Source organism: Saccopteryx bilineata, chromosome 7 (genome assembly GCF_036850765.1).
Source record: "Saccopteryx bilineata isolate mSacBil1 chromosome 7, mSacBil1_pri_phased_curated, whole genome shotgun sequence".
In the NCBI taxonomy this organism is placed as follows: Eukaryota; Metazoa; Chordata; class Mammalia; order Chiroptera; family Emballonuridae; genus Saccopteryx; species Saccopteryx bilineata.
The window spans coordinates 69,864,103-69,888,334 of NC_089496.1; the positions used below are offsets into that span (position 1 = coordinate 69,864,103).

Consider the following 24,232-nt stretch of genomic DNA (forward strand, 5'->3'; position numbering starts at 1 on the left):
GAGAAGCAAATGGGCGCTTCTCCTATGTGCCCTGGCCGGGAATCAAACCCGGGTCCTCCGCACACTAGGCCGACGCTCTACCGCTGAGCCAACCGGCCAGGGCTCACCAGCCTTTGAAAGGCATGTCTCACGGAAAGCATGAAAGGATTCCACGTGACTTCTGTAGAGTGAAAACATCACAACCAAAGTTAAAGACAAAGACAGACTGACACATGATTTCTGCAACGTATTAACAAAGGTTGATAACCCCAATCCAGCCTTTCAAGGAATGGGGAAAGGATGGATTAATTACTAAATGGCATTTGGAGACCTGGTGAGCTCAATAAGAAAAATAAAGCTCATCTCCACCCTCAAATAAAAATTCATACCATACAGATCATAGAGTTAACAGAAAATTTTAAATTCCATTAGAAGTTTATTCATTTTGGGTGGTTTTATAGATTTCTAATATTTTTCTGAATTTTTCCATATTTAAAAATTTTTCATTACAGGAAAGGACCACAAGAGTACTTTCTGTGTCATTTTTAGGAGAGGAAGGACTAACCAAAACACAAAATTTAAAAAAAGAAAAACTTTTGTGTACATAAAAATTAAACCTTTCTCCAAGGAAGAAAATGAAGCATAAAAATGTCAGACAAAATGACAAACTAGAAAATATATTTCAACACATTCAACAGAGAAATACCTCAAGGTATAAGAAGTATTTAGAAATCAATGAGGAAAAAACAACAAATCTGAAAGAAAAATGAACCAAGCATCTGAACAGAAAATTCAAATGAAAATCAGTATCATGACTTACAAACTCATTAAAATATGCTCAATCTTATTCTTTTGTTTAAGTGAGAAGAAGGGAGATAGAGAGACAGACTCCTACATGGCCCCGACCAGGACCCACCTGTCGACTCCTGTCTGGGACCGATGCTCTGTCAATCAGGGGTCATGCTCGCAACTGAGCTATTTTCAGTACCTGAGGAGGTGGCTCCATGGAACCATCCTCAGAGCCTAGGGCTGATGTGCTTGAACCAATCAAGCTATAGCTATGGGAGAAGAAGGGGGGGGGGGGGGAGAGAGAGAGAGAGAGAGAGACAGAGAGAGAGAGAGAGAAAGGGGAAAAAAAGGAGGGGAGAGAAGTAGATGGTCACCTCTCCTGTGTGCCCTGACTGGGAATCGAACCCAGGACTTCCACATGCCAGGTCAATGCTCTACCGCTGAGCCAACTGGCCAGGGCCTGCTCAATCTTATTATTAAAGAAACAAAAACTAAAACAACATATCTAATTACTAAAACTCAGAAGCTGAGTTGCACACTGCTCGTCAAGGCTATGGAGAAATGGGTACTCTCCAATGGATGTAGATTAGTATAACTGTTATATTTGGCAAGAATTTTCATTTTTACTTATACATACCCTCTGATCTAGCAACTGTGCTTCCAGAATTTTACCCTTCCAGTTATATTTATTTGCACATGTGAGTAAAGATGAGTATAGAAGGATGTTCACTGTATTTGTAAAAGCAACAGAATGGTTAAACAAATGACATTACTTATGCATTACAAAACAGCATACATGTGTTACAGGTAAGTGTAAACTTATTTTACACTTAGCACACTTCATGTGCTAATATAGGGAGATGATTAAAGGCTGTATGTAATAGGGAAAAAAAGGTATGTAACTCTGTAGAAATACATTTCAACTACGTGGAAAAAAGAAACATAAAATATGTGTGTCTTTGCCATTTCTAAAAGCAAAATGATGGTCGCCTTCCTATTCTCTAATACACTTAACTAGACACTGTTTGATAATTTTTTCACCATTTACAAGGCATTGATTTTCTCAATAGTAACAGTACTATATACAATACAAAATGCTGGCAGTGGGTTGTGAGTGATGGAATTACATTGATATGTTTCTTTATACCTTTCTGAAATTCCCACTTAGTTCAATGGATACCTATTACTTTCCTATAATTTGGGGAAAATGAATTAAAAATATAATCAAATCAAGAAAACAAAAAATCATTCATTACAAACATGAACAAAGAATCTGCCTGACCTGCAGTGGTACAGTGGACAGAGCGTCCACCTGGAACGCTGAGGTCCCAGGTTCGAAACCCTGGGCTTGCACAGTTAAAGTGCATACAGCAAGTAATCAATGAACAACTAACGTGAAGCAACCACGAGTTAATACTTTCTGCTCTCCTCCTTCCTCTCTCTGTAAAATCAATAAATAAAATCTAAAAAACAAACAAAAAAAGGATCTAAATAGGCAGTTCACGGAAAAAGAAATACAAACAGCTAATAAACATGAAGCCCTGGCCAGGAAGCTCAGAGGGTTAGAGTGTTGTCCCTATACTACACTAAGGTTGTGGGTTTGATTCCGCCAGGGCACATATAACATCAATAAGTGAATGTATAAATAAGTGGAACAACATACTGAGTCTCCCCCCCCCCCCCCCGCCCTTTCTCTCTCTCTCTAGTCAGTAAATTTTTTCAATCTCAGGAAAATGTTAATCCAGAAGTAATGTTTTACTGACTGGACAGGCAAAGATTAGACCCTTTCATGCTGGCTAGGTCTAGGGCAAATGGGCACTCCCTGACATCACTCAGTAACTTAAATGTGTCCCCTGATTGAGCTGACCTCTAGGACTCCATCATGCAGAAATACATGAAAGGTGTGGCGCCAACGGGGAGGAAAGGAACGGCCTCTTTTTCCTAAATATACTTTTACACTGCTTGAGCTTTTCTTTGCCATTTTAATAAACTTGCAACAAATCAGTATATCTTCCTTTACATGCACCTCTTAAAATACCAACGTATTTTTTGCCTATTTGCCTCACATCGGTTGATTACAGTGGCAGGTTAAAGGGGAACAGTGCAGTGCTGAGCTGGAACCCCTTCGCACGGGGCACGCAGGACATAGAGCTGAGCAAGCGTCAGTCCTGAATGTTTGACGTGAGGGAAGCAGAGCATCTGAACACAACGATCCTGGTGAGAAACCCAGCCAGCTACTCAGGTGATGGCTGAGAAAACTGAGCACAAAAAGGCTCCCACCTATTCCCGTCTGCGGGGCCACTACCCCTGTAGGCCATTCGGGCAGCGAGGGAAAGGGTCAGGGGCACTTACTGGCTGCCGACGTTCCCTCAGCAGGTACACAAGCTGCAGCAGGGCCAGTAACATGGCTGAACACTTACACTGCCAAATTCATTCTCAGTCAACACTCAGGAAGTACCTCTTCTGCACCAGTTACTTCACTGAGAGCCGGGTGACAGGGAGGAACAGAGAATGCACGGATCTTCAAGGGAGTCAGCATTCTGGCTGGGGAGGGAAATCTGTTCATGAGCGATTACGGGCAATGGGTTAAGTGAAAGAGTGTATTCTCCACTAGAACATAAGCTCCACGGGAGCAGGAGTAACGTCTTGCTCATCACAGACCCCACGGCCTAGATGGTCTTCAGCAAACGGAAGGCACAAAACACATGTCTGCTGCATACACTAAGAGCACACACAGTGCCACGGGAGCCTACAGGGAGGAGCGCTCTCTCTACTCAGAGGTCTGGAGAAGGTTCCACCACGGAAAGTCTAAGAATGAGCTGAGTCTTAAACACTGAGCAGTCAGACCAGAAAGGAGTAAAGCATCCAATCAGGGACCAGCACGCATCAAAGCAGAGATGCAGGAAAGACCACATTACTCACAGAATGTAAAAGGTCTTCCAGGTTAGAAGGTAAATTACACATTAATGAGACGAGACTGAAAGCTCAGGATCAGAGCAAAAAGGATCTGCAGGCCTTGCCTGAGGTCTGAACTATTACGGGAAACTGCAGAATTCTAGGAAGAGAAGTGACAAAGAAGTCATGTTTCAGCACGCTCCTTCAGCAGCACTGAAGGGTGTGACACAAAAGGGGGAATTGTTTGGCGTCTGCTTCAACAGTCCAACGTAGTGGTTCTCAATTACTGTGACTGCACTCCCCTGATATTATCTGGCAATGCCTAGATGTTTTTGGTTGTCACACCAGAGGGGGTAGGGATGGGTCAGTGCCACTGGAACCTAATGGGTACAGGTGAGAGATGCTGCTCAACATCCTACAATGCACACAGCAGTGCCCACAAAGAATTCTCTGGCCCAAATATCAATGGTGCCAAGGCTGAGAAACCTGGTCTGGTGAGAAGGGGTCACAGCCATAGTTGTGGGAATAAAGAGGGGTCTATTTCAAGGGGACTATGTAGGACTCAAGAATTTATGGACATCAGGATGAGGTCGAGGATGACTCTGCAGCTTCTAGTTGGGGGAAGGGTAAGTGGTGGTGTGGAAAAGCAGGAAGAGAGGCAGGCTGAGAGAATGTTAGGGACATCAATTCTGAACATGCAGCTGACCCTTAAACAAGGTGAGGGTTAAGGCCGCCGACCCCCCATGTAGTCGCAAATCCATGTGTAATTTCTGACTCATCCAAAACTTAACTAATAGCCTCCTGTTGACCAGGAGCCTTACTGGTAATATAAACAGTCGATTTAACACACACTTTGCGTGTATGCGTATTATATATTGTATTCTTACAATACAGTAAGCTAGAGAAAAGTTATTAAGAAAACCATAAGAAATACAATTACAGTACTGTATGTATTTATTGAACAAGATCCACGTATAAGTGGATAGGTGCAATTCAAACCGTGTTGTTCAAGAATCAATGTACTAGCCTGACCAGTCGGTGGTGCAATAGATAGAGCGTCGGACTGGGATGCGGAGGACCCAGGTTCGAGACCCTGAGGTCGTCAGCTTGAACATGGACTCATCTGGTTTGAGCAAAAGCTCACCAGCTTGAACCCAAGGTCACTGGCTCGAGCAAGGGGTTACTCGATCAGCTGAAGGCCCGCAGTCAAGGCACATATGAGAAAGCAATCAATGAACAACTAAGGCAGGGGCCCCAAACTCCGGCCCCCTGAGGCCATTTATCCGGCCCCGTTGCACTTCTGGAAGGGGCACCTCTTTCATTGGTGGTGAGAGGAGCATATTGACCATCTCATTAGCCAAAAGCAGGCCCATAGTTCCCATTGATACACTGGTCAGTTTGTTGATTTATATTTACTTTTTCTTTATTTTAAATATTGTATTTGTTCCTGTTTTGTTTTTTGGGGGTTTTTTTTTTTGTATTTTTCTGAAGCTGGAAACAGGGAGGCAGACAAACAGACTCCCGCATGCGCCTGACCAGGATCCACCTGGCACGCCCACCAGGGGGCGATGCTCTGCCCATCCGGGGCGTCAATCTGTCGCAACCAGAGCCACTCTAGCGCCTGGGACAGAGGCCAAGGAGCCATCCCCAGCGCCCGGGCCATCTTTTTGCTCAATGGAGTCTCGGCTGCGGGAGGGGAAGAGAGAGACAGAGAGGAAGGAGAGGGGGAGGGGTGGAGAAGCAGATGGGCGCCTCTCCTGTGTGCCCTGGCCGAATCGAACCCAGGACTTCCGCACGCCAGGCCGACGCTCTACCACTGAGCCAACCGGCCAGGGCCATGTTTTGGTTTTTTTACTTTAAAATAAGATATGTGCACTGTGCATAGGAATTTGTTCATAGATTTTTTTGTTGTTGTTTTTTTTGGTTTTTTTTCTGAAGCTGGGAACGGGGAGAGACAGTCAGACAGACTCTCGCATGCGCCCAACCAGGATCCACCCGGCACGCCCACCAGGGGGCGATGCTCTGCCCACCAAGGGCGTCACTCTGCCGCGACCAGAGCCACTCTAGTGCCTGGGGCAGAGGCCAAGGAGCCATCCCCAGCGCCCGGGCCATCTTTGCTCCAATGGAGCCTTGGCTGCGGGAGGGGAAGAGAGAGACAGAGAGGAAGGAGGGGGGGGGGTGGAAAAGCAAATGGGTGCTTCTCCTATGTGCCCTGGCCGGGAATCGAACCCGGGTCCCCCACACACCAGGCCGACGCTCTACCGCTGAACCAACCGGCCAGGGCCTGTTCATAGTTTTTTTTATAGTCCGGCCCTCCAACAGTCTGAGGGACAGTGAACTGGCTCCCTGTGTAAAAAGTTTGGGGACCCCTGAACTAAGGTGTCGCAACAAAAAACTGATGATTGATGCTTCTCATCTCTCTCCGTTCCTGTCTGTCTGTCCCTATCTATCCCTCTCTCTGACTCTCTCTCTGTCTCTGTAAAAAAAAAAAGAGAGAGAATCAATGTACTAAATATAAAAATCTCAGTGGGAAAAAGATGGACTCTCACCTGATCTAAGACAAATCCTTACCTTTAAATCGATCCTCACTGTCAGCCTGTAAATCCTTCAGCTAAGTCCAAAGTTAGGTCCCACGGGGTTGGCCAAGAACTCACCTGAGAGTGTGGCCAGGGTTCTCTCAGCAGTCCTCCGGAGAGTCTCCCCAGGCTGCCACTCTGTCTGAGGCAGCATCCACACATCCTCGTCTCCAAGCTTCTCTTTGACCAACAGAACAAGGTTCCTGTCTAGCTTCCGGTTCAGTGAAGTTCGGTCATTCTTTTTATCAGCATCTGCCAAAAAAAATGAGGTCAGAGACAAGATAACTACGATCTACCAAAACCAAAGAGATTAGTGCTTTAGTCTTTCTTTAAGGTACAGCCACAGCCCTTGCTCTCAAAACAACTTATATATCCGTGGTTTCACTTTTTTTTTTAAATTGTGTAGCATTCTGAACAGTATGATGAAGTTGCACACCATTCTGCTCCATCCCGCCCCAGACATGAATCAACCCCCTGCTTTAAGAGGGATTTTAAATAAAGCACAGCAAACTAGTGGGAAAAGGTTTCACTTCCCCCTCTCTCAGTCCAAATTAGAAGATAAATTCAGATAACATTCCTAAAGTTTAAGAGAGAAAGAAACTATCCCAACAGCCTTACCTCCTATTCAAAAATAACATAGGCCTTAAAAATTATATTAGGAGCAGATGTGAGAAATGGGGAAATGTTTATTTTTCTTCCACCTGAAAGAAGTTCTGTCATTTGCAATTCTTTGTCACTTAAAACACAAAGCAGGGCTAAGCAACTATCCTTTGTTTGGGAACCAAAATACTCCTCTTTTCCTTTCCTCTTACTGGCCTGAAAAGACCACAAACCTGTTACGCGAGCTCCAGGTTTGAACTGTTGGAATTTCTGCTCCCACATATCTTCCAAATCCTGTACCAGCAATATATTCCGCTCGTTATCTTCTTCATGATAGGGGTCAGCTTTCTTCTTCGCCAGTCGCTGAGCTTCATCCAAAGCACGAAGCTCATGGTCTGAATACAGGCTTCTCTCGATCTCAATCTGGGAGAATTAAAACGGGAAAAAAAAAAAAAAAAAAAAGGCCGAATAAAACAGCCATAGCACACTTGACTCAGAAGTTTACCACCCAGCATAACCAGACATACAATTAAAAGACCACAGGGAAAAAAACAAAGGAAAAGGTCACCTGCACATCACCTGCACATTTGCTAAACGGTTAGAATGTGGACTGAAGGTCGAGGTGGCTAATAACAGAGGACTGGGACAGGCATTGTCTGCCAATATACTACACTCTGGTCATGTCAGTCTTTGATGAGAAGCTCCCTCACCATGGACTCCCCTGCTTCAAAGAGTTTACAATTTCTGTTCTTTCTCCCTAATTTTACCTCCTGAGTGATTTCTTACTCATTCTTCAGATCTCAATTCAAATACCACTTTCTTGGAGATATTCCTTGACATATCTCAAAAAATCAAAGTTAGGGCCCTGGCCGGTTGTTTCAGCGGTAGAGCGTCGGCCTGGCGTGCGGGGGACCCGGGTTCGATTCCCGGCCAGGGCACACAGGAGAAGCGCCCATTTGCTTCTCCACCCCCACCCCCCCTCCTTCCTCTCTGTCTCTCTCTTCCCCTCCCGCAGCCAAGGCTCCATTGGAGCAAAGATGGCCCAGGGCGCTGGGGATGGCTCCTTGGCCTCTGCCCCAGGCGCTAGAGTGGCTCTGGTCGCGGCAGAGCGACGCCCCGGAGGGGCAGTGCATCGCCCCCTGGTGGGCAGAGCGTCAGCCCCTGGTGGGCGTGCCATCGGGCACATGCGGGAGTCTGTCTGTCTCTCCCCGTTTCCAGCTTCAGGAAAAAAAAAAAAATCAAAGTTAGATGTCCCTGTTAAATTCTCTGACAGTACTGTGTTTTCATTTACAACACTTACCAGACTCTGCAATTATGTAGCCATGTGACTGTTTACTGATTGGCCCTCCTCTACTACACTGAAGCACTCTGAGAACCAGAGCTTTGCCTGTCTTATGCACACTATATCCCCAGCATTTTAACACAATATTTGTCTGTACAAAGCAAGTGCTAAATGATTATCTGGAGACTGATTAAGGAAATACTTGCAGAGAAAATTAACACACCAAGTAAAAAGCACTGGAGTAAAGTTTATACCATAAACTTTATAGCCCTCAGTAGCCAAGACATAAACATTCCAGATTCTAGAGAAACACCTCATTCTTCAGTAAACATCCGTGGAAACTTAAGACCCTCACAATCACTACAAGTTTTTGCCCACTTGTCTCTCACACAAATAATCCTAGGAGGCAAGGCGGGGCTGACTGTATCACAGGAATCTTACATGGGCCACCGCATTCTCCTAACACTCATCACATCACAGACTTTCTCCTCTGCAAAATGCCAACTACCGCTTCCCTCGTGTATTGAACCCCCCCAAAAAAAAGAGTATAACTCCAAAGAGTTGCCTAAGGTGACAATAAAGACGGTCCATGAAAACAAACTACCTTTTATTGTAGACCTACTGTGTACCAAATCTAACCAGAAAGGTAGGTACCATTTAGCAGGCACTGAAGTTCTAAGAGATGAAGTAACTTGTCCAAGGTCACCCAGACGAATTGGTACCACAGACGGGACCAAACCCAAGCCCGTGCGCCTCTACTGGTTCCCTAAGTCACCCTGAAGCCGCGAACCGCACCCTAACTCTACCTGCTTTAGTAGAGCCGCCATCTCTTCCTGCAAAGGGGTCAGCGACTTCGAGACCACCGGTGGCCGCTGCAGGCACACCGCACCCAACAGGCGCCATTGAGACCCACTGGTAGAGGATGCGGCCGTAAGGGTTAGGCTGCGAGAACCCAGGCTACCCACCCAGAATCCCTCGAACCGCGACCAGCCCCTCATCACTCCTAAGAGCCCGCGCTCCGCCAGCGCCGCCATCTCTGCCCTCCCACAATGCCCCGCGGCCCCCCAGCCAATCCTCTGTCCCCACAAGGCAGCGCGGGGACTGCCTGCCGGGAAGAGCTCAGTCCCCCCCCCCCCCTCCCGGAACGACCAGAACGAGCCATTTCGGTATGGAGGGGTGAGCGAAGATCCCGTATTACGTTAGGGGAAACGAAGGAAACTCCTAGTTGCAGATCGCAGCGATGGTTATTACAGGGCATATATATTGGGATAAGAATCTTCAACGGGCCTTAAGAAGAGGAATCAGATAACTTTTCTTCTCTACTCTCCCCCACAGGCGCTCATGGTGCTGGCGCCACAGACGGGAGCACATTGGGTTCAATTCAAGTCATGCAGGCTGTAAGAAACGCGGGGACTCGGTTCTTACCGTCATGGCTTTGGCCATCAACGAGCAGGTATGAATGATTACCTCCTCTGTGCCCACGGCCACCTTCGGGAGTATGTTCCTGCCCTCGTCCCATAAGCCATCTGGACTACAGTGGCCGTTAGGCCTGCAGACCTCAGTGAGCTTTCTGTCCCTTCAGGGTCGTGGCCCGGGCATCAGGCGCCACCATCCACACGGGCGCCCAGCAGTCGCAAGACGCGGCCGCCAAACAGGCGGTTGAGGAGACTCCGGCTGCAGCTCCAGGTCGAGCACCGAGCCGCAGCAGCTTCAGGTGAGGGCCACTTTGGTCCAGCCCTCGGGGGACGGCACTGCCCTCCAGGGTCTGAGAACCAGTGAATTCCTCACTGTCACTTGTCATCTGTGCGACGCTATGAATATTAACCTCCAAACCTCCGTTTTTCTCAACTAAAAATGGACATAATGCCGAGGGAGGTTGTGAGAATCAAATGAGATGAGCCTTGGCACAAAGTGGAAGCTTAGTGAACCTCTGATGGGTATTTGTCAGAAGTGTATAGTAAATATCAGCTTTCTTCCCCTCTGAGAGGGAGATCAGGTCAGACTAACAGACACAAAATGGGAAAGGAGAGGCGATCTACGCTATGATATATTATACCTGTTATAAAGTACCGCACCCAGATGCTTTTCTTTTTTCTTTTTTTTTTTACAGGGTCAGAGAGAGAGTCAGAGAGAGGGATAGACAGGAACGGAGAGAGATGAGAAGCACCAATCATCAGTTTTTTGTTGCGACACCTTAGTTGTTCACTAATTGCTTTCTCATATGTGCCTTGACCGCAGACCTTCAGCAGACCGAGTAACCCCTTGCTGGAGCCAGCGACCTTGGGTCCAAGCTAGTGAGCTTTTTGCTCAAGCCAGATGAGCCAGCGCTCAAGCTGGCGACCTCGGGGTTTCGAACCTGGGTCCCCCGCATCTCAGTCCAACACTCTATCCACTGCGCCACCACCTGGTCAGGCTGCACCCCAGATTCTGAAAGGCACTGTACCTCATTTCATCGAGTTCACGTAGAGACACCCAGTCTAGATAAATTTTGAAGAGTTTTATTAAAGGAGATTTATTAAATATGCTGGCCGCATATGGCTGACGGGGCATCAGATCCAAATCATGCAGTTCCCAAAAATAGTTCAGGGGCTGCTTATATACCCTTGATCACACATGGGCGGAGGAAAGCATGACATCATGCCACAAGATGACAACATTTTTTTAGGGCAGTGGTAGTCAACCTGGTCTCTACCGCCCACTAGTGGGCGTTCCAGCTTTCATGGTGGGCGGTAGCAGAGTAACCAAAGTACAAATAAAAAGATTTAACTATAGTAAGTTGTTTTATAAAGATTGATTCTGCCAAACTTAGCGAAAATCCTACATAAAGTACTTGGTAAGTAATTATTATTATATGCTCTAACTTGCCATAACTCTGCTTTATAAATTTTATAAAGTAAAGTTACTTCCCTACTTTATAAATCACCATTACTGTGGAACCGGTGGGCGGTTAGAAAATTTTACTACTAACAGATACAAAAGTGGGCGGTAGGTATAAAAAGGTTGACTACCCCTGGTTTAGGGGATACACAGAAACATTAAGACTTTCAAGGTAACACAATCAAAGGTGTTTACAAATCTTTCAGGGTTCATCTTCCCTCACTAGCCTAGAAGTATTTTACTCTCAAGATTCCAGGAAGGGGGAGAAACTACAGTCAATGCAAGGTGGTATGTAAATTCTGCCTCCTATTGAAAGAGAAGAAGTTTCTCGGTTAACCTATATTTTGGATTTAAAACTGAATGACCCATTGTTCTTGCAAGCCAGAAACTTCTACATTCTTATCCCTCCCAGAGGGATGAAACAAGAAAGCCTGACCTTTCCTTCCAGAATATCAAATTTTTTTTTTTTTTTTTTGTATTTTTCTGAAGCTGGAAACGGGGAGAGACAGTCAGACAGACTCCCGCATGCGCCCGACCGGGATCCATTCGGCACGCCCACCAGGGGGCAACACACTGCCCCTCTGGGGCGTCGCTCTGTTGCGACCAGAGCCACTCTAGCGCCTGGTGCAGAGGCCAAGGAGCCATCCCCAGCGCCTAGGCCATCTTTGCTCCAATGGAGCCTCGCTGCGGGAGGGGAAGAGAGAGACAGAGAGGAAGGAGAGGGGGAGGGGTGGAGAAGCAGATGGGCGCTTCTCCTGTGTGCCCTGGCCGGGAATCGAACCCGGGACTTCCGCACGCCAGGTCAACGCTCTACCACTGAGCCAACCGGCTAGGGCCCAGAATATCAATATTAATTTGCAGCTTTCTGGTACCTTACAACATACCCTTTTTAGAGTTGGTATAAGGTCTAGGGAGTTTTGTGGTCAGCCCTAGGGACTGGCATCTTACTTCCCACCACTGCCACCACCTCTGTGTTAAGTATACTTCACATAAATTTAACATTTATTGAGAACCTACTATGTGCCCGCCACCAATACAGGTACAAATACAAAAGATCGTTCCTCCCCACTGTACTTCACAGTCTCCCAGGGAAGACAAACATGCAAATATCTACCCACCATAATCTTATCAGTAGTATCCTGGAGGTAAGAACTGGTTGCTTGCAAGTATGAAAGAATGAGTATCTAACTCCTGTGGAAATCAGATAAGATTGGAGAAGAAAATGTGCAGCTGAGAACTGAACTGAATAGGAGTTCAGTTGGACAAGGTGAAAGGGATTGTTTTGGGCAAAGCTAAGTGTTGGGCAATAAAATATATTACGCTCACTTTGTTAAGGATGGCGCTGCCCACGTGGAAGCCCGTCGCCCAGGTAATATTGCCCTTCTTGCTTGGGATGGGCGTGATTATATTAATGTGTGTTGGGGGCGGGCTATGGGCAGGCAGGATCCTTGTAGCCTGGGGCTTGGTTTTAGGACTAAGCTTTTCCCACCCTTTATGATGTGGGGTGGTACACTCTCATGAGTGTACCCATTATGCCTCAGATAAGTGACTTTGTATCAAAGACTTCTTTGTTTATTGGATTAAAAGTTTTGATTTCTGTACTATAAAGTGAGGCAGCCTGACCAGGTGGTGGCGCAGTGGATAGAGCGTCGGACTGGGATGCAGAGGACCCAGGTTCGAGACCCCAAGGTCACCAGCTTGAGCGCAGGCTCATCTGCTTTGAGCAAAAGCCCACCAGCTTGAGCCCAAGGTCGCTGGCTCCAGCAAGGGGTTGCTCAGTCTGCTGAAGGCCCATGGTCAGGGCATATATGAGAGGGCAATCAATGAAAAACTAAGGTGTTGCAATGTGCAATGAAAAACTAATGATTGATGCTTCTCATCTCTCTCCGTTCCTGTCTGTCTGTCCCTGTCTGTCCCTCTCTCTGACTCACTCTCTGTCTCTGTAAAATAAATAAATAAATAAATAAATAAATAAATAAATAAAGAGGAGAGCCAAGAAAGACCATGTGGAGGAGGCCAGGAGAAGCAGCCAAGATGGTGGAGTGCTAAGTGAGAAGCCAGTTTGTGCAGAGGTTATGCAGGGAGAAGGAAGGAGATGGGGAACGGAGGTGAATAAGTCTGGTGAGCTAGAAACCTTTGATTTTAGGAAACTCGGATAAGTCAGTAGCTTTGTGAGCACTGAATGAGTGGGTTTTGGAGCCCAGTATGTGTGTTTTGTTTGTTTGTTTGTTTGTTTGTTTTCATTTTTCCGAAGCTGGAAACGGGGAGGCAGACAGACTCCCACATGCGCCCAACCAGGATCCACCCGGCATGCCCACCAGAGGGCGATGTTCTGCCCCTCTGGGGTGTCGCTCTTGCATCCAGAGCCACTCTAGCGCCTGAGGCAGAGGCCAAGGAGCCATCCCCAGCGCCCGGGCCATCTTTGCTCCAATGGAGGCTCGGCTGCAGGAGGGGAAGAGAGAGACAGAGAGGAAGGAGAGGGGGAGGGGTGGAGAAGCAGATGGGCGCTTATCCTGTGTGCCCTGGCTGGGAATCGAACCCGGGACTCCTGCACGCCAGGCCGACACTCTACCGCTGAGCCAACCGGCCAGGGCCCCAGTGTGTGTGTTTACTTGCCCGCCAGGTGCAAGCTAGGATTAAAGATGATGGCCCACCAGTTTTTGGCTCCATTGTTTCTTTACCAACTGTCTGAATGCAATGCGAACCTGCATGGGCCGGGCAGCTGTGATGGTGGCCGTGGCCACTGGCTTTACACTAAGTCTGTAAAGGCATGTGGTATGAAGGAACTGGTATACTTAGGTACATGCATGATGGCTGATGAGGTCAGCAAGACAAGGAATCAGAATGCCAAGGGTCTTGTCTAATGGGGTTTTTTACACTCTCCCCGCTGTAGGCTTGTGGGGAGCTTCTAAAGGAGGTTAAGATTCTATTTTGGTCATTCAGCATTGCTAGGCACTGTTCAAGGTGTTGGGGACACTGGTGACCAAATATACAAAAATATCCCTGCCCCCCATAGAACTTAAATTCTAGTGGATAGGGGACAGCAAAAGTAAAACATAGGCGTGTAACAGATGGTAGGAGTGAGTCCAGTCGCAAGAAGACTACTGTGGAGTGAGGAGTAAAATAGGAGGCGGAAGCGAAGGGGATAGGGGTGTAGCAGGTGCGTAGGGCCACAGGAGGTCATCATCAGGTCTTCAGCTTACACTCTGAGTGAGATGGGAAGCCACTGGAGAATTGTAAAGAGGGTTGACACAATCATGCTTATTACATTTTTAGAGAGTCCCTATGGCCACTGCTGATGGTGAACTGTAAGGAAGCAAGGAGTCTTCTAAGCAGTTAGAAGACCATTGAAATAAGCTAGGCAAGAGATGATAGTAGCTTGGATCAGAGCGACAGCTGTGAAGGTAGTATGAATGGTCAGACTGATATATGATTTGTTAATGTAAGGTGAGAGAAAGGGAATGAAGGAACACTCCAAAATTTTTGACTCAAACAACTGGAAAGATGGGGTTGTCATCATATGGGGAAGCCTACAGGAGCTTGGAATTGGGTGGCTGAGCTAGGAGAAGCTTAATTAACATCCAAGTGGAAATACAATGTTGGCTATTAGAAATGAAATTCAAGGGACACATCTGGACCACACATACACATGTGTAACACATCATAGATGATGACGAGACTACAAGATCAAGAGAGTGAATACAGATAGAGATGAGAAGGACTGAAGCCTGGAGCCTCTGACATTTAGAGATTTGGCCAATGAGGAAGAATCAGCAAGAGAGACAGAAGAGAAATCGTTGGGAAAAAAAAACCTGGAGAGATTTTATTTTTTAGTGTAGTTCAAGGACAAAGATCAGTTATGTCAAATGCTGCTGATATGACAGGTCAATAGGCATATGACCGAATTGCCCCTTGCATTTAACATTGTCAGTTGGTCGGTGACCTTGGCTAGAGCATTTTTGATGGAGTGATAGGGACTATTCTGATTGGAGTGGGTTCAGATAGAAGACAGGAAGCCACAGCAGGTACAGTCAGTTCTACAAGGGGTTCTGCTGAAAGGGTCATAGAGAAATAAATGGCAGTAGCTCGGGGAGGCCTTGGGATCGCGAGGTTTTTGTTTGTGTTTAGGTTGAGGACATGACAGCCTGTTTTGCTGATGAGAATAATGCAGTGGAGAGGGTACAGAATGATGATGCCCGAACAAGAACATTGCTGGAGAGCTAACACACAATTGGAGCATCACAGGAGAGACCACAGATTGCGGGCACAGATGTTTGGTAGTGGAGCTGGAAGACATTCTGATTGCTTCTATTTTTCTGTGAAGGTCATCAGCTGTCAGTGAGGAAGCAGGAAGGACTTGGAGGGTTGAGGAGACAAAAGAAGGTATAAAATAGTCATCCTGGAGGATAGGTGGATAATTAAACCAGGGATGTGCTGCTGTATGATTGCCACGCTGTGCTGAGGGCCTGCTTAATGTTAGAAGTCACTCAAATAAAGCAGTGGTTCTCAACTGGGGCAATTTTGCCTCCAAGGGGACTTTTAGCAATGTCTGAAGACATTTTTGTTTGTCACATCTTGGGGGACATTAAGTAATGGGTAGAAGAGGCCAGGGATATTGCTAAACACCCACAGTGTGCAGGACAGCACCCCACAACAATGTATGACCTTACCCAAAATGTCAATAGCTCATGGCTATTGACATGCTCCACTACCAAACATAGTGCTGAGGCTGAGAAACCATGATCTAGAGACCAGTCGGTCGCTGTGTATTTTCCCAGCCAACTGTGCGGGTGCATGCGCAGGCTCAGAGTGGCTGGAGAGATGGGTTTGCCAGGAGAGTACGATGAGAGTTGGCAGGTGTAGGGGGTTGGGGGGGGGGGTTGAGGGTATGTGTAAGGGAGCGGGCAGGTCAGTAAATTCCATCGGGTGTGTGGGAAAGTGAGAAGCTGGTAGGACCAGTGGGACTGAATTGTTCCCAGTAGGGAAACCAGTGGGGGTGCCGGGAGGTGGTGGCCAGAGTGTGATGCTCTAACCGAGGTTGTGATGATGTTGCAGGTCTGGTAATGACAAGGGCTAATTACCACAGGAGTAAGGAGCCAGGAAGGATAGAGGACACAGGATCATTTGAGAAAAGAAGTCAAGAAACAGAAGCCAAGGGTTAGAACTGGAAATCTCTTACTGAAATCATATATATAATTATGACAGGACTAGTGAGCCATGAGCTATGATCTTTGCATTTTTCTACATTTATCTTCATATCTAAAAAGTGTCTGTAGTTGCAATTAGAAAATGTATTGAAGACCATGAGGCAGGGCCTTCTCTGAGCTGCAGCTTACCCAGCTGAAATTCCAACATCTGCCACACTTGTGACAGGGCCCGTGTAGGTTGGGTTGGCCCAGGGATCAGCAAACTCTCGTGCCTGAAGTACACGCCACAGAAGTGAGCCTTCCTCGGACCCTCAGCAGGGGGGAACAGTGGCTGACATCAGTCCTCCACGTCAGCCAGCCGTGCAGAAGTGATGCCACGTGTGCTGGCCCTTCTCCGTGCCTCCCTGCTCTGAGGATGGCAATGCAGAGGCAGCGTGCCCTTCTGGAAAGCTTTATCTTCCCTTTCCTGGGCTTCTGTGGGGTTGAATCACTTGCTCGTTTCTACACTGGACCTGGGAGATTTAAAGGCCTGATCTCGTCCCTGCTTTCAATTAAACGGTTCAAGTTCTGAGTCCTTCCTAGTTCAGAAACCTTGCTTTAGTGTATATATATTTATGACATTACACTGCTACATTCAGACTGTAGTCAGCTTAGTTTTATTGACACTCCCCCAAGTCAGTAGGGGAAATTACCAATCAGAAAGCGATGATGTTCTAAACAGTACTGTCATCTCAGAGCTTCCTCCACTTTCCATCTCTGCTTAGGCTGATGAGCCCGGAACCTGCAGAGGCGCTGAGACATCTCTTAAGATCAGGCCTAGCAGGAAAGAACACACTGTAACTCTTGAATACCACTGTGGTGGGGTTTGTTTTGTTTTAAATATCTCTAGGAAAGTAGGTAGGGCTGAGGGAGGACTGTTCTCATAATAGTGTATTTTCTAAATCTAAATCCATTGTATTTCAGGTGGCCGTGGGAGGAGGGGTACCAACACTGGTCTGATTTGCACGTGTAGGCAGGGTACCACAGTGGGTCTACTCCCAGCTCAAATGCTCAGTGACAACTGTGTGTGTTTGAATAAAAGAAAGCACAGCATGATAATAAACAGAGCTTTGAATGGAGGCAGGTCTGCTAGGCCCAAGGCCTGGCTTCTCAGCTAACCCTGTTCCCCCTATTCTTACCAATGTTTCTCCACCGGAAGATGAAGAGTACTGACCTGGGACAGCCAGAGGACAGACTGGCTGAGATGCAAAAGGTCTTGTCCTCATCACAGTTACCAGTGTCTCAACCCTGGGTTCACCTGGAGCATTTTAGAAATAAGATTCCCAGGCCTATCCAGAAGTCTGGAGTGGTGCTTACCCATCACAATAACATTTCTGCTGTTCAGAGAGTGAACCATTAGTCTAAGGTGGGGGTTGACAGACTACATCCCATGGGCCAGATCTCGCCAGCTGCAATAAAGTTTTATTGGGACAGCCACACCCGTTGATTGACTATTGTCTGGCCGTTTTTGCACTATGGTTCCAAGTTGTAACAAATCTCGTGGTCAGCAAAGCCTAAAATATTTACTCTGGCCCTGACAGAAAACATCTACTGACCTCTATTCTAGGAGATACTGGGTTTTCTTTTATAGTAATGATATTGTAAGTATTATTAAAAGTTTGTTGTCCTATTTTATAAAGTAGAGTCAAGATGTCATCTACCGATGATGAAATAATGGAGGTTTAAATTGCAGAAGGCGGATCCTACAAAGGATCGAAAATACTGATCTGATTACAATAGAAAGGACAAGATACTGTAGGTGGGGTATGAGCTGTATCTCTTTTCTTCTAGCAGAAAGTCACTCGATGTGTCTAGAGTCAACAACTCAAGGAACAGCCACATGCACAAGTGTTCACAGAGAGGGCGGCAGCACCAGGACAGAAGGGGTGGAGTGGGCAGCTACTTCAGGAGCACACTGGCAGGGGCTGCTGCTTTTCATTATCAGGTTGTACTATTGGATCATTTTGAACTATGTGATGGATTTGATTTTTTTTTTTTTCATTTTTCCGAAGCTAGAAATGGGGAGGCAGTCAGACAGACTCCCGCATGCACCCGACCGGGATCCACCCGGCATGCCCCCCAGGGGGCGATGCTCTGCCCATCCGGGGAGTCACTCTGTTGCATCCAGAGCCATTCTAGCGCCTGAGGCAGAGGCCACAGAGCCATCCCCAGTGCCCGGGCCATCTTTGCTCCAATGGAGCATCGCTGCAGGAGGGGAAGAGAGAGACAGAGAGGAAGGAGAGGGGGAGGGGTGGAGAAGCAAATGGGTGCCTCTCCTGTGTGCCCTGGCCGGGAATCAAACCCAGGACTCCTGCACGCCAGGCCGACGCTCTACCTCTGAGCCAACCGGCCAGGGCCTGGATTTTATTTTTAAAAACATAAAGACAATTTTATATAAAATGTTTCTTCTAATTGCAGCATTTACCCTCCAGTTCCAGGACAGGAGAGCTCCCTGAGGTGGGCAGGAAAGAAATTTGAGGAGATCCCAATCGCACACATTAAGGCATCCTACAACAAGTAAGTGGGAAGGGAAGCTCCACCCCCCACCCTGGAAAGGTCTGGGTGGGCTCTATCCCTCTCGAGTGAGGGCAAGGTGGCCCTGTGTGGGGGAGAAGCTGGGGGGGCACAGTCTGCACAGTGGTGCTGATGCCAATGTTCCCTAGGCCCCTAGTTGTTTTGGAAAACCAACTTCTGTATAACATTAGTTCAGATTTCATAAAAATGTGAACTGCGTTGGGCATGTCATACTGGTAAGATTTGCTTTCCTACAAATGGGTGTCAAGGGAGCTCTCAGCTACGTGTTGGCAACAGAAGTCTTGCTGACATTAGTGACAATTTTGCTGGTCAGCTCTCCCTTGGAGACGGGTCAGTGTTTGGTCACAACCTGCCCATGTAGCAATTTAGAGAACAATACGAGAGACTGCTGGTATTCAGGGATAGAGTGGGGCACAGGTGAGGTGGCAGGATTCTCTCCGCAGCCACAGTGGCTAGGACGCAATCTAGCTCTCTGTGTGGGCTCTCTCAGGGTCAAGCAATTCTCTCATGCTTCTGTTCAGTGTAGAAAACCCAAGAGGCCCTGGTGGGAAGTGGCAGCCGTCGGCAGGCTGACAAGCAGATGGCACCAGAATGACTCCATAAGCACCCTTCACTTCCATCTTCACTGTGGGTCCTCAGGGACTCCTTCAGACCAGAGGACAGGGTGATGATGACCAACGGGAAATGGAAAGCATGTCTAAAGTTACTCTTCATTTTAAATGTTAGAGATGACTAGTAAAAATGTTTCACTTGTTTATAAAATTTGAGCATGAAATGAAGTGTCTTAAGCATTAAAAATTATCCAATATGGGAATATTGCTAACTTTTCTTATGGGGTCTTTTTAAAGAGTCCTTATCTTTTAGAGGTATATAATGAAATATTTACAGATGAAATGATGGGTCTGGCCTTTGTATCAAAGGCCAATAATTTAATACTAAGGAAAGGGGGGAATGGAAACGGGTTATAGGTGAAGCTATGCCGGATATGAGTTGGTAATTGTTGAAGGTAGGGGATGGGTCCATGGGAGCTCATACACTATTCTGTTCACTTTTGTATATATCTGAAACTTTCCCTAATGGAACGTTTATTTTTAAATTACTTGATGTAAAAGATGTAAGTTTTAGGATAAAACACCCGATGAGGACAGCATACCTAACTTAAACACTGGTATAGGAAAGGCTCTAGAAGAAAATGTGCCACTCTTCCTCTGGGTGACACTTTACCACCCTCAGATTATGGCGGCTGCCATTACAAATACCACAAATTTGACTTAAACAACAGACATTCATTTTTTACACTTCTTGAGGCTAGAAGTCCAAGGTCAGGGTGCCAGCAAGCTGGGTCCTGGTGAGGACCCTCTTCAAGGTTACACGTGGCCGGCTTCTCATTGTGTCCTCACATGGCAGAAGTGGAGAGGGAGCTCTGTGGAATACCCTTTGTAAAGGCACTAATCCCATTCATGAGGGCTCTTCCCTCATGACCTAATCAGCTTCTGAAGGCTCCACCTCCAAATGCCATCATATTTGGGGGTAGGATTTCAACATGAATTTTGGAAGAGGCACAAACATTCAGACCATAAAAGAGCTTTCTTTAGATCATTGGTAAAGACCCAATGATTATAGACTCCATAATCTTCATACAACATCAGGTGGTTAACTCTTTGCGGACCTGCACCAGTCCATGGACCAGCGGTTGAAAAACACTGCTTTAGATCATATCAATTTTTAGTGAAGTTTAAGGGATAATTCTGACCCTTCCAGGCACCTCCTATAGGAGGTCAAAAACACCTAACTGGTGAGCTCAAGGTGGAGTAGCTTTCTCTTTCTCACTCGGGCTTCTTCTTTTTTCTTTAAGTTTCTTTTAAAAATTTTATTTATTCATTTCAAAGAGGAGAAAGAGAGAGAGGAGGGGAGGAGAGCAGGAAGCATCAACTCCCATATGTGCCTTGACCAGGCAAGCCCAGGGTTTCGAACCAGCGACCTCAAAGTTCCAAGTTGATGCTATATCCACTGAGCCCCCACAGGCCAGGCCCTCATTCGGGCTTCTAAGGGCATAGGTTAGCGCTCTCTAAAGTCCTGAACAGTCCATTTTATCTTCTCTGCTTCCCTTGCCCTCTCAGCACACAGATCCAGGTTGTCTCCGCCACTAACCAGCCCCTTGCCCTCACTTCCTGCGGCACAGAGGGATTTCGGAACGCCAAGAAGGGCACAGGCATCGCAGCACAGACGGCGGGCATAGCTTGCGCGGCGGTAAGTGTGTGTTCTCTCCGGCCAGCTGTGCGCTGTGCTCCCCTTCTTGCCCGGCCGATTGCTGTGACGACAGTTCTCTATGAACTAGCTCTTCGGAAGCTATGGGGTCTATGCCAACTCCTGTTGGGTATCTGAACACTGGGAGTGGTTTGAAGAGGTCTGTGTGAAAAGGCTTTTCTTCTCCTTGCTTAGCTTCAGTAGCAGCAAAACACTTGTTGGTTCGTTCTGGAAGACATAAGAGCTGGGTGCTGCAGGCTTATCAAAACCCCCTTACTGTAAATGTCAGCGAGGTGGGATTGCTGTAGTCTCTTTGGGAAAACGTGGTATGGCAAAAAGCCTCATGCAATACCAATTTGAGTGTGAATTGTTGCACTCCTTTCTAGAAGCAGTTTGGCTGTGTGCCACTACTGGTGTATTTATTGAGCACTTACTGTACACCAGACACTTTATATTGTTTATTTTGACTCTTCCAAGGACCCTGGGTACTGTCCACACAGTGAGAGCCAGCTCAGACGCAGAGTACACAACGTGCTCAGAGCCGGGCAGTCATTTCAGTTCCCTGAACAGAACCCTGCTGCTCTGGACCAGGGCCTGTGTACTGTCGCCTGTAACCAGGCCTTCCAAAGGTTCCCACTGGTTCTGCCAGAGCAGAAGTACTCTATTTCCTGCAGGAAACAGACCTTCAAACATAGCTCTGCCCAAAACTACTGATTGCTATGTATTAATGATCCTCAAAATGTGCTGATGTCCACCAAAGGACAGACTATATACACACTTAAAGAAACGTGTCAGTGTTAACAGTGGCTTTGGGTGGGGGGTGGGGGGCTCAGTGACACCTGTGTGTTTTACACTACCTGTCATGATGCCTTTATAATCAAGAAAGAAAGACTTAACTACTGTATTACTAGAGATTTAAAACGATAACACTGTTTAGGTGGGTATTCCAGAGCAGCCTTGAAGTCCAGGGCTCCTCCTCAGGGTCGAACACTGCATTCACCCACCTGAGAAAAATCGGAGCACTATTTAGAAACTTCCATTAGGTGGCAGTGCTGTTCTGGGCGAAAGGGGGTCATAGTTGAAGTTTGAGACTGGACAAGCTCTGTGCGCTCTGCCATGTCTAGCCTGCGCTGTGGCCATCTGTCCTGTGCTTCCTTCCCTGGCTCCTGCCGCTGTCCACACGTGCTGCCTTCTCCCTAGAGCTCAGAACCCTGGTGCACCTGGTGGGGCAGCAGAGACTGGGGTGTAATTCTCACTGGGGCACTAACCACTTGTTGCTCCTCTCCAGAAAGCCACAGCGAAGGGCGTGACCCACGTCCGCGTGGTGGTGAAAGGCCTGGGGCCAGGGCGCCAGGTAAGTGACAGCGATTCTCCACAGGATGGCCACTTGCTTCTTCAGAAAAATGGGACTTGAGAGCAGGGGAAGGAGAGCGGAAAAGGACCTTATAGTGCAGTGGTCCCCAACCCCCAGGCCGTAGAACCGGTACCGGTCCGTGGGCCATTTGGTCCACAGAGAAAGAATAAATAACTTAAATTATTTCCGTTTTATTTATATTTAAGTCTGAACGATGTTTTATTTTTAAAAAATGACCAGATTCCCTCTGTTACATCCTTCTAAGACTCACTCTTGACGCTTGTCTCGGTCACGTGATACATTTATCCATCCCACCCTAAAAGCCGGTCTGTGAAAATATTTTCTGATATTAAACCAGTCCGTAACCCAAAAAAGGTTGGGGACCACTGTTATAGTGGATTCCCATGAGGGAGGGAAGTTTCTTTCTGTTTTGATAATCTACTAAGCTTCTCAAAGCAAGATCACATAGTTTAAGTCCTCAGACATTCACTAAGGGCCTGCTGTGTGCCAGCAGGAATAAAAAGGTGGTCCCTGGGGACTGTCACAAATGGGCCCCATCCAGACCAGCAGTGCCTAGGTGACGTGTGTGCCAGGGTGCTGGGAGCCCACTGGGTATGACCAGGGAAGCTTCCCCAGAGAGACGGCAGTTCTCCTGACTTTTCAAGAATAACACAGTGTTATCCATGTGAGGGGGACATTCCAGACAAACAACTGAAGTAAAGCTGCAGAGTGTAACACTTAAGGTGTGTCAGGGTTTACAGGTAGTCTTTGTACTTAGACGGTAAAACACAAGGTGGGAAGCTGCAGGTGGGACTAACGTGGGCAGCGCTGAGCGCCTGGTTAAGGGTTTGGTTGGGAGACCGCTGTGATTAGAGGAGTGGGATTGTAGGTTTCAGTGCCGATGACCCTCTCCATGCTCCTCCCTGCCCCACCCCCACACTCCCTTCCCAAGCCCCTTTCTGGACACCTGCTAGGTCATCATTTCTGGGACCAAGCCGTTGCACTGTTCCTTCTGTTCCTTCCAGTCTGCCATCAAGGGACTGACCATGGGGGGCCTGGAAGTGATCTCAATCACAGACAACACCCCCATCCCGCACAATGGCTGCCGCCCCAGGAAGGCTCGGAGGCTGTGATGGGAAGGAAGCGGAAGCCTGCACCAGAACCTGACCTCAGGGCCCCCCCTCCAGACCTCGTAGAAAGCACACTATCAGAAGTCTCTCCAGACAGGCTTGTTGGCGATCCTTCATTCAGTAAGGGACAGCTCTGCCTCCTTCGGTGGTGGCCTTTGTTGTACTTTTGACTGGACATCAGCATGCCCAGAAGTGAGGCCATCCTGTCTTAGACACAAGGGGAGCAACAGGGACTCCAGATTCCAACCAGTAAATGCTACCCTGCTCTAAAAACAATAAAAGAATACCTCTACCATCTGTCTTGATTTGTGAGTTTTGGCTTCCAGATTTGCAAGCAGTAATCCCACTTTCTCCTGAAAAAGAGATTTTGAGTTGAGACAAAATCCTGGATTGAAGGGTCAGTATGTAAATGTGAGCTGCTGTCCACCGCCGTCCTCTTTGTTTTCAGACATTTCTTTTTTAGACTGTTGGCCAAGGTTTCCAGAGCTCCTTGTAACAATTTTTATTAACAATTTGTAATTTGGCCCCAAATGAGAGCTTTTTGCCTTCTAGCTTGGGAGGATGCCCACGGTGGAAGATTTCACGCTTGGGAGCGTATTTAAAGTTGGCCCTAACAATGTGCATGGACTGTCCTCAGCCTGGGTCTTCTAAGAGTGGACAGACTGCCTACAGTGAAGGGACATCATCTCTTACACATCCGGGGCTTCAACAGTCCCAGGACCCAGGACCGAGTTACCCTGGGGTAGGGAGGGCTCTCTAGAAAGGGCAGACGGAGGGCAAGA

At 47.3% G+C, this 24,232-nt stretch overlaps 3 protein-coding genes across 7 annotated transcripts in view; 1 reads left to right on the top strand and 2 right to left on the bottom strand.

Moving 5' to 3' along the window:
- Window positions 1–9,178, bottom strand: part of MRPL46 (mitochondrial ribosomal protein L46) — a 181,994-nt gene extending 172,816 nt beyond the window's left edge. For 2 of the 3 annotated variants that reach the window (XM_066238134.1, XM_066238136.1), the window contains exons 1-3: window positions 8,928–9,178; window positions 7,073–7,262; window positions 6,318–6,491 (exon numbers count right to left, since the gene is read on the bottom strand). In XM_066238134.1, the coding sequence (XP_066094231.1) occupies window positions 6,318–6,491; window positions 7,073–7,262; window positions 8,928–9,155 (592 nt within the window). In that variant the 5' untranslated portion in view covers window positions 9,156–9,178. The remainder of the gene's footprint in view (window positions 1–6,317; window positions 6,492–7,072; window positions 7,263–8,927) is intronic. The other variant, XM_066238137.1, reaches the window with a different exon arrangement.
- Window positions 9,179–9,257: 79 nt separating this feature from the next.
- Window positions 9,258–23,747, top strand: MRPS11 (mitochondrial ribosomal protein S11). Of its 3 annotated transcripts, none has more exons than XM_066238139.1 (7): window positions 9,258–9,297; window positions 9,457–9,574; window positions 9,704–9,835; window positions 18,603–18,701; window positions 20,840–20,969; window positions 22,255–22,320; window positions 23,346–23,747. In XM_066238139.1, the coding sequence occupies exons 2-7, from the start codon at window positions 9,510–9,512 to the stop codon at window positions 23,451–23,453; spliced, it is 600 nt and encodes a 199-aa protein (XP_066094236.1). In that variant the 5' UTR covers window positions 9,258–9,297; window positions 9,457–9,509; the 3' UTR covers window positions 23,454–23,747. The 3 variants fall into 3 exon arrangements, with proteins under 3 accessions (XP_066094236.1, XP_066094235.1, XP_066094237.1); XM_066238138.1 differs by having other exon boundaries at window positions 9,266–9,287; XM_066238140.1 differs by lacking the exon at window positions 9,258–9,297 and adding an exon at window positions 9,301–9,364.
- Window positions 23,740–24,232, bottom strand: part of DET1 (DET1 partner of COP1 E3 ubiquitin ligase) — a 61,422-nt gene continuing 60,929 nt past the window's right edge. Inside the window, exon 5 of the mRNA XM_066238132.1 lies at window positions 23,740–23,803. Coding sequence (XP_066094229.1) covers window positions 23,740–23,803 — 64 coding nt within the window. The remainder of the gene's footprint in view (window positions 23,804–24,232) is intronic.